Source organism: Varroa destructor, unplaced genomic scaffold, assembly GCF_002443255.2.
Source record: "Varroa destructor unplaced genomic scaffold, Vdes_3.0 BEIS01000004.1, whole genome shotgun sequence".
Lineage (NCBI taxonomy): Eukaryota > Metazoa > Arthropoda > Arachnida > Mesostigmata > Varroidae > Varroa > Varroa destructor.
The window spans coordinates 29,752,859-29,762,870 of NW_019211457.1; the positions used below are offsets into that span (position 1 = coordinate 29,752,859).

General features: G+C 37.9%; 1 protein-coding gene across 1 annotated transcript; it reads left to right on the plus strand.

Moving 5' to 3' along the window:
• The first annotated feature begins 930 nt into the window (after positions 1–930).
• On the plus strand, positions 931–8,887 carry LOC111249958 (WD repeat-containing protein 36). Its single transcript, XM_022804449.2, has 16 exons — positions 931–1,388; positions 1,923–2,051; positions 2,478–2,600; positions 2,943–3,102; positions 3,492–3,645; positions 4,156–4,390; positions 4,550–4,735; positions 4,930–5,084; positions 5,189–5,360; positions 5,575–5,726; positions 5,974–6,164; positions 6,532–6,758; positions 7,015–7,299; positions 7,491–7,578; positions 7,917–8,135; positions 8,433–8,887. The coding sequence occupies exons 1-16, from the start codon at positions 1,239–1,241 to the stop codon at positions 8,549–8,551; spliced, it is 2,745 nt and encodes a 914-aa protein (XP_022660184.1). The 5' UTR covers positions 931–1,238; the 3' UTR covers positions 8,552–8,887.
• Positions 8,888–10,012: the final 1,125 nt, after the last annotated feature.

Here is a 10,012-nt window from a genome sequence, read left to right on the forward strand (position 1 = left end):
GAATCATCGAAGACGAAACTCTACCAGCCTTAAGAAATCCACTCGAGCTAGGCCATTTATGTGAAAAAAAAATTGGTAAACAGGCGCATACTTTTCGTAATGGTGAGGAGGTGGGCTACTAATTACAAAATATGCTGAGTCACCATGACCTTCACACAACGGCCTCCCAACAGCCGAACGCTTAAAACTGAATAAAACCTAATGTAGCTTCACCAGGCTGTCGCCTCGTTCTGCGAGATGTGTTTATAAAGAACGAATTTATTGAGTGACTCATTCCAACATAATTGGATAAATTACCAAGAATTGAATCGATCCATATACATCAAAACGTTGAACAGCTTATCTTGCACAAAAAACGAGGTAAATAATGCTCTGAATGGAGGTTTCACATGCAAGCCATACGACGGAAAACTTCTCAGCCTAAATTGAGGCTACAAACAATAGTAAGTAGCTAATAAAATCTAAAAAAATATTACAAACTATGACCTGAAAAACGTAATTGTCGCGCTAAAGTGTTCGCGTACATCATAGTGTTAATCAAACATGTGCTATAGTATAGATGTTTTGGTTTATTTTTACGTGCTAAGATAAATATAAAACTACAATCGCTCGTTGTTACGTTATGAAATCAACATCAAATAAATCTTAATTTCGTGACGTTTCTAAACTTTAATTTGGTTATTTGAAATATTGATGTTATTTTTGTAAAATAGTTTTTATGCACACGAATTACCATAGTCACTTCGCTTTAGAACTAAATAACATGATTTAGTATTTTTCTATTACGTTTTCCTAGGAGAAAGAAAGAATGGGTCAATTTTGTAGCACTGCAGTCGGACGTCCCTATGTCAGTTCCCTGCTCCGCACTGAGAAGGCAATTTTGAATTTGGCGCTACCTGCTTTCCTCTCAGTTTTTAGCGACACATGCTTGTTCTCCTATTACAATACACGTGGATGGGGTCTAATCCATCGTATTCGCCGTTTTTCTGATATAATGAAAACTGTAAGTTTTGCATAGTTTCGTGATATTTACCCATGAATCGACTACGCTCCATCCAATCTTTGATTTTTTGTGCTCCAGTACATTATTTAACAGTGATATCGGATGAGTGTGTTTGTATGAAATGCGAAAATCTTAAGAAGATACGTACGGATAATCATTACTGTGCACATGAGACGAAAATTCAACGGATAGGATAATAACCGCATCTCACTGTTGCGATTGAAAAATCATCAAAATGACTGTAGAATCGGCCAATGATATCTTCAGTGGACATCGCGCTCTGGGGCTGGTTTGTAACTCGCTACCGTTCGCAATCACATTCCAAAAGAAGCGCGGTGAATACCTTATATTTACTGCTGTTGGAAGACACTTTCATTGTTATGGGGTACGTAGAAACTTAAACGACGATTTCTGCAAACTTGTGTTACTCTTAAAGAGAGAACAAAGAGACCGAATGGGAGAAAAAATTGGTAGAAGTTCAACTTAACACAACCATGACGGCTCATCGGCAAATACATTTGTGTTTTTTCACCAAACGATCTTGACGAATATGTGTGTATATATCTTTGTTTATCAAGATCGATAGATCGTATCTGTTGAGCTAGACATCTATGTTGGTAAATGCAGCATAGCACCATGTAAGAATCTACTTTTAATAGACTACGCATAAGGCGTTAACGATTCCCTACAATAATCAAGACCCAAACTTCTCGAATTAAGCAAAGGCTTAAGCTGTTTTTTCATTAATATGATCTTATAAAGCCAAACAATGTACTATGCTTTTTGTGTGCTTTGGCTTAACAATAAGTAGCGATTTCTATGTGCGTACTATCAACGGGCATGATCTAAAGCACTTAAAACGTAGTTCGTCTACGGATTTTGAGAATTTCGTTGACTCTGCTAATTATGTTGGTTTCAGGGTACCCGCTTAAATCTATTGTCCGTTTCCCCTGTACATAATGATGAACTCACGGCTATAGCATGCGACTCGCGCAGGGTTTATTCAGCTGCCGGTGGTAACATTTATTCGTGGAGACGAGGCATTGAAGTAAAGTATAGGGAACTTTTATTATCCTAAGTAAATTTTTAGAAAATCTATCAACGACAGATTTAATTCTCTAACCAGAAGACTGAACCTGCTTTATGCTTTTTATGTTTTTTTTTAAATAAACGTCTAGTTGATCCTATAATAGTTAGCTTAAAATCCGTAACAGTTAGCCATTTCATACTAGTAATACGAGTTTTGCAATATCGGTTATACCCATCTATCTGTAATCCATTGTATACGACATATGGCTATGAAAGATTCACCCGATTAGGAAGATCTTATTAGGTGGTTTTGCTGTTTCGTTTTGCCAACAGTTAGAGAACCTGCTGCTTATACTCACTTCAATGCATCTGCTAGATTTTTAAAGTTTTGGTTTATAATTAATGGTACGCCTTAACAAGATATCGATTTTATTATTGATTTTAGCTGAAACTAGCGTTCACAGGCGAACATTCGGGGCGAGTTAAGTTCTTACTGCCATTCAGTGACCATTTAATTTCCGCCGATGAAGGCGGTAAAGTTGTCATCTGGTATAAAGAAGATGCCACGGTATGTTCTTTTACAATTTGTAGATAATTAAAAGCGAACAAAATAATGAATATTTTACCAAAAACTCACCTTGTACCAAGTTACTGCTCAATGATTATATCCACTATATAAAATATAGTTTGCGTTATTTCCAACTATAAGCGGTACGTAAAACTCAAGTAGCTTTGATATGCACCTATAAAAGGAACACTTAAATAAAAGTAATGCTATTAACAGATTTCTATACAATAAACATATTAATTTCAAGTATACTTTACTACCGAGTACTTAAGTGAGAAGACACAAGCACATGATTAATGGGTCGCGATATTATGGCCGCTTCCGCTTGTGAATTTGCAATAGGTTTACACCACGATTGATTTGTCGTCTTTTGAGGGTCTCACGGCGCTGGTACATCCCAATACATATATCAACAAGATTCTGTTTGCTTCAGCTAAAGGACGGATGCAGCTTTGGAATATTGCCTCAAATAAAGTTATATATGAATTCACGAAGTTTATTGGTAAGTGATCAGTATTAAGCTATACGGTGTTCCTCCTATAATTATGTACTTTTTTGGTAGACGAGTTTAGAAACGTTTTTCTTCGACACCACTCATTATAGGAACGGGCGTTGCAACCGTGCGATTTAATTAGAGACAGATTGTATTTAACGGTGCACAACTTCAGTGTTCAATGATATAGACTTGCTTTATAATGGTTATGTATAATAGGACCCAAAATATTTTATATATTTTGAATCCTATTATACATAACCATCATAAAGCAAGTCTATTATTTTTCACTATGTTTCAGTTATTTTATATAAGTTACTGTATATCGTCAGATATCTCTTAGTAACCTCGATTTACCATCAACTAAGCGTGTATATACGGTGCCTAATTCAAAATAGGTGAACAGATTACATGCATTGAGCAGTCACCGGCCATAGATGTCGTTGCTGTGGGACTTGCGTCGGGTCGAGTAATCCTGCACAATCTGAGGCTCGATGAACACCTTATAGAATTCACGCAAGATTGGGGAGCCATCACAGCGATCTCATTCAGGTATGCCCATTCAACTCTTTATCATTGACTTGACTGTAATACTGCAGCACTTTATTGGAATGGGCAGCGGTAGCGTGTCCTTGTGCAATATATCATTTTTGCAAATGGCTTACGTCTCTGTGTTTGTCTTGTGTAGTTCCACTCCAGTTCAGCAATTAAGAGCTGAGTGATTATATCATGACTTTGGTTACGTATATAAAATACATAGGCCCTATTTAAGTAAAAACTTTATCTCTAGTAAGGTACAATACAAATAAAATATTAACTCTCTCTACTCGCACAAATTTTACAGTACTTATGTACAGTTCGCTAATCTAATTCCACCAAACGCTTAGCTTTACAAACCTCCGAGTCATCGAAGTGAATACAGTGTAAAACGTCATATGGCTTTCTATTTTTAATGCTGATATTTTAAAGGTCGCTGTACGATATCTAACGTTCGTTTCAGCTATGTGGGTAAAAGGTGTTTATTTCTATTTACTTAAATGTTTTTTTTTTTTTTTGTAAAAGGACAAATGGACCGGCGCATATGGCCACTGCTTCACCATCGGGACAGTTAGTTCTATGGGATCTCGAAGAACAAAAACTTCACTCGCAGTTACCCGAAGCTCATGGGGGTCGTGTTAGCAAGTTACATTTTCTCGTACACGAGCCCCTCCTTATCTCTGGTGGGGCAGACAATGCTCTTAAAATGTGGATATTTGACATGTCCGATGGCGGGGGGCGACTACTTAAAGTGCGGGAGGTAAGCATACGACTAGCCGAGAACGTGCCGAAACGACGTTACACAAGAGTAAATATACTTTCGATTAATTTTCATTATTTCAGTGAACTAAAAATTCATAATTTAGATATAACTTGTCAGAATTATTATAGCCGTTACTAACTATTGTGAATTCTACAGGGAAACGCTCATCCACCGCGTCGTCTTCGTTTTTACGACTCTGCGGGAAAACAAATTCTCTCCGGAGGGGGCGATGCAACCCTTAAATCGTTCTCCACCATTCATGATGCTTATAATCGAAATTTCGGTAGAGCTACTTATAACAAAAGATCGCTGAAGCGGGCAAAGACCCATGAACACAAAGAGGTTTGCAAAAAAATGTTATGTTTGTATGGATTTGAGGGGAAACCCGTTGCTTTCATTACAGAGGCAGATGTAGAAAGTTACTGGAATAACTGATATACATGCACGTGATATATTTCTCGATAATTTCTTTTATGTACGAATTTTAGCTATTTATAAGCACGTGTAACTATCCTGGTGTTATCTTTGTTTGGCAGGCGCTTACATTTCCTCCCGTAACGGAAATTGCTTCTGAAGTGACTCGCGAGAAGCAGTGGGACTCCGTGGTAACAGTACATGACCGAATGCGTCTAGTCCAGACGTGGTCAGCAGACAAGGGTACACTTGGTCAACATAAACTGCTCCATGAACGGTACTGCATTTGGTTTCTCCCATATTAACTTGTTTTTGTTTTGATATTTTCATTATCTGCTTATTTTCGCAAGAAAAATTTTATTGGCTCTAATGTTTCCGCAGGTTTTTAAAAGATCGACGCTTTCATTCTGCAGTCGCTACGTGCGTTGCAATGACGTTCTGTGGCAATTTTGCTCTCGTGGGGTATAGTTCAGGTCATATAGATCGTTTCAATGTGCAGAGTGGACAACATCGTGAGGAGTATGGACCACGCGGCCTAGCACACCACGGGCAGGTTTGTCCTAGATATTGTTGGTGTAATGTTGATGCAAACAACGCTTACAGTATATATATATATTTATGCGCAAAAATTTAGGCAAACAAAGCAAACTGATTTGCTTCTATGCAGCGGTGAAAATTGTTTCTTATTTTGGTGCATAGCTAGCTTTACCTCATATGGAGATATGTTTCTCTCTTAACGTGTGTTTGTTTATTGACCGCCGTTGCAGGTTCGTTTTGTCGCGTCAGATGCGCTAAATCAATTTGTGATCTCTGCGGGTGTGGATGCTGTTGTAAATTTTTGGAAATTTAAAAAGCTCATTACGAAACCCGTTGCTTCGATTCTGCTTGATGTTGCCTGTTCTATGGGCGTGCTTCACAGGTAAACGAATAAATCACACCGTATCTAATAGATATCAAAGAAAGCGCTACAAATTACAATCTTGTCTTGCCTCATACTTCCACTTGTTTGCGCAGAATTTGCATAAATTTAGTCTTTTACAAGACAGTTCTTGTGCAGCTTCGAAAACTATTATGTTATTAATTTTATTCGACTTCTACACAGCTTAGTGAAAACATGTTGAAATAGCAATGAAGTAACGGATTTTTCTAATGGGTTTTGGTCGTAGGGAAAGTGGTATGCTAGCTTTAGCATTGGACGATTTTTCGGCCGTTATTGTGGATTTATCGGTAAAGCGATTAGTCCGAAAGTTCTCTACTGTTCGAGCGCCAGTGTCGGATCTCGCTTTCAGCCCAGATGGGCGTTGGTTAATCGGCGCTTCGTTTGATGCCGTTGTGCGCACCTGGGACTTACCAACAGGTGAGCAACTTCCACAGGGAAATGTTTACGTTAAACTAGGTTACTGAAGTACCGATTGATAAATTTCAGTGGCTCGATTTGTTTTGGCATAGCCAAAGCTAGGTATCTAATCCGTTTAGTGTCAGTTGTATTTCTTGTATCAATGTTACCTATTCTTTACAATAAGTAATATCATAAACCTTTAATCGATCCAGTAAGTGCCTATGAACCAATTATGTATCGCTGCAAGTATTTGAAATCGACAGATTAAATATTGCCATTTGGACACTTCAGCTATCTCTTAGAGCAGTAGCATTTAGTTAAATGACACACTGTTCAGTACACCGACTTTTGATTAATTGCACCGCCATTAACATATTCATTTTAGGAACTTTGATATCTGCATTTCGAACACCGTCCCCCGTTATTTCGTTATGTTTCTCGCCTGTCGGCGATTTCTTGGCCACAGCTCTGGCCGATAACGTAGGAATCTATCTCTGGGCCAACACAACACTGTACGATGCCATTAAGATGCGCCCTCTTCGACCGGATTTTATCCCCAAAGAACAGGCAAAGCTACCTTCGGTCCGAGTGGATAAGGCGATCGAGGATGAGGTACGGTTTTGCTTTCAAAACTATAGACGGATAACTTCTCTTCGTTTATTTTTGGAGTGATCTAATTGCTCGAGTAACACGTTTTTTAACATTAAGTTCCGGAAATGTGCGATGTTGAAGAGGCCGCTGCTTTTTCTGCTTGTTGGTCATTAAAAGTGAAACAATGTGCAGTTGCGTAATTTTTTAACACGAATATTCGCTCTATCGTATACTTTTTGCGTGTTTGATCTCTCAATATATCTTCGATTTATTTCAGAATGATGAAGATGAACCTGATGAGAACGTAGTTAGTGACGATGAAATGGTAATGACGCTCGATGAAACAGCAACGGAAGTGCGTGGAGCTAAGGAGAACGCCGATCTGATCCTTCTTAGCGACCATCCAGTGTCTCGATGGGCTAATCTGCTTTCAATGGATGTCATTCGCCAGAGGAACAAGCCACGCGAGCCGCCCAACAAACCACAAGCTGCTCCATTCTTCTTACCAACGATTCAAGGTCTCGAATTTAAATTTGACCTTGACAAAGGCAATAACGCAGAGGTACGTGACTCGCACAACAAAGCATCGATTTACAGTCATTGTAAAAGTACTCGCGGCGTGATGTAGATATAACCGCTAACGGGCTATTTTTTTAGACTAATTGAATAAAATATACCATTTGTAATTTATGGTACTTCGTTAAGACTTGCAGACTAATATTTTATAGTACTTTACTTTCTCGCCTGGCACAGGATCAGTCGAAGGTGATCACCACACAGGCAACTACGACATACTCAGCGTTTGCAAACCTGCTTTTGCGTTGTGCAGAAACAGAAAGTTGTAAGTTTGTGCAATCGTGCTTTTAGACTATACCAACGCAAGGACATTTTGCAGGCATGTGTGTGGGTATATTTATGAAAATAATAGCTTATACGTTACTGGGTATTTTTATTCTTGGTCCTGCTTAAAATAAGTTTAATTGGATCTGTAGCTTCCAGGACCACTCTTGGAAGTCATCTGTTGGCTTCATGTATTACCTTAAATGTTCCACAGTGTTTTTTTAAACTATTTTTCCACAGTTCAAAGAGTTATGGCTTAACCTTGGCTTAAGATTGCTTTGGAGTAATTGTAGAACAATATAGCAGGCTTTTAAACGAACGTTGAATTTAATGCTTCAGATGCTTCAGTGATGGAGAAACTGAAGCAATTAGGTCCGTCAGCTATTGAAATGGAAGTGCGCTTGTTGACACCAGATAATGGAGGTTCGATTGAGTTAATGGCGGCGTTTGTCGACGCCATGGGAGCTGCGCTGCATAGAAGAAAAGACTTCGAGCTAGTGAACGCGTATCTCGCACTTTTCATGAAGTTGCACGGCAATTCTGTTGTTGATGAAGACGGTACGTACCACACATTTAAGCTTATATATTTGGTATTGCTTGTAGTATTGTCATTTTACTCGATAGCGCCTAAGACCACGATTGACATTATAAAAAAAAAAGGTATAAAAGAAACTACAATACGTAAAAATTTGGTGAGATTTAGGCTCTATTTGGCTAATTACAATCATTGTAAACTACGAAGTCAACGGTATAATGCTACTTTTGTTTAGTACTAATGTAAAAACGATAAATAGTCGCTATAAGAATACTTTTGTGTGTTTTTGCTTTACCTCTATTACGTTTCCTTAATTTCAGAAATTTGCGAACGTCTGCAACACGTCAGTGTCGTTCAGGAAGAGTCGTGGAAGGCCGTTAGCAAACTTTTCTCTCAGAATCTCTGTATTGTCAACTACCTACGTAGCGCTGTACTTTAACAATTCTACTCATGTTACACATACCCACGTTTACTGATAAGATTTCCGTGTTGCTAGACACGGATAACACGTGAACATGTTAGTTTTAGTTAGCAAGCATTCTTGGTGTAATGACTAAATTAACGAGTATGTGTATTTGTGTGACATACAACTAGCGAAAGAAGCCATTGTTGTAGTTCTTGAGCGCTGTACAATAAGAAAACCAATTATATATTAGAGTAGATGCTGAAGCCCAGTTTGAAACGTAAAAAGTGGACTAAAATGCGTGAGAGACAGGTATGTAAAATGTGTTGTTTGAAATAAAAAAATATATATAGGTTACTTCCTTAACAATAATTCCTTTTTATTAGCGCTTGGTTCATTATATGTAAAATGTTTACGAACAAATGTATACGATTAAAGAAAAAACAAGCGTATATAAGCTGTACAACCGATGCCAAACATTTTTTTATATTTTAACGCAAGTTAAATTAGATGTGTTTTTAGTTACTTTTTCTATCACTACTGAGATGCCTAGGAATTATTCTTGTACCTATACTTTGAATTTTTTTCTAATAGCAGGTAACTACCAAACGTATCTTAACCGAGTCTTTTAGCCAGAGAACAAAAGAATATATTGGCATTAGTACGATACCTATCAAAGACGAGAAGCCGGTACCCGGGTACATGTATAAATTTTGCCGAACACCATATAATGACTGTACAATAATGCTTCACCACATTATCATTTGCTAAAATATTAAAATATTTTTCAAACCTCTTTAAAAAAATTCTCATGATTTGGTGGACGAAACCTTCAACGAAGTTGCCATTGAAATTATACGTAAAGATGATGAGAAAAAGAGTATACAGGTATACGCTTCTGAATCTGGTGTTTTAGAGACCTGCAATAATGCCAAATTAATTAAGGTCATGCATCGTACAATAAATCCATTAGGCGTCTCGTGTCGGGCCATCGGATTAACAGGTTAAGGGGTTTTTTGTTTATCGCTCAACAGCTTGTACCATAAAAATTCTAGGCAGGTCAACAGTAAACATAGCGTAACTTTTTCCAAATTGAGAACATTTTATAAAAGTAAGTTATGTACAAAAGAACTGTATTTTCTCATGATGAACTCAAAACAACATTGAGCACTCTAATAATGCGCTAGCGGGCGATTTGATTTTCTAAATTCGGTATGCCCACCCAAACTGGGTGTAGGTTGACGATAAAGTCACACAAGGCTACCCCAACCGTGACTGTGGATAACAGGATTAACGAAAGTGACACCGAATTTTTAATGCAGTGTTTATTATCGAAATTAAGTATGTGCTCTTTTCCGTGATTGGGTTATTTGCTTTTTCAAAGCACCTGAGGTTTCAAGGGCCGAAGATTAGTACAGCTGATCGAGGGTTGATTAATGCCTCCACGCGAAAAGAGTGTGCAATGTATAGTTGGATTGAGCACACCTATTATATTGC

Excerpts from the sequence above, each read along its gene's own strand:
- LOC111249958 (XM_022804449.2), top strand. The coding sequence starts at position 1,239 with ATGACTGTAGAATCGGCCAATGATATCTTCAGTGGACATCGCGCTCTG. Across the intron at positions 4,736-4,929 it reads AGACCCATGAACACAAAGAG|GCGCTTACATTTCCTCCCGT; the intron begins GTTTGCAAAAAA and ends TTTGTTTGGCAG. Across the intron at positions 7,300-7,490 it reads ACAAAGGCAATAACGCAGAG|GATCAGTCGAAGGTGATCAC; the intron begins GTACGTGACTCG and ends CGCCTGGCACAG.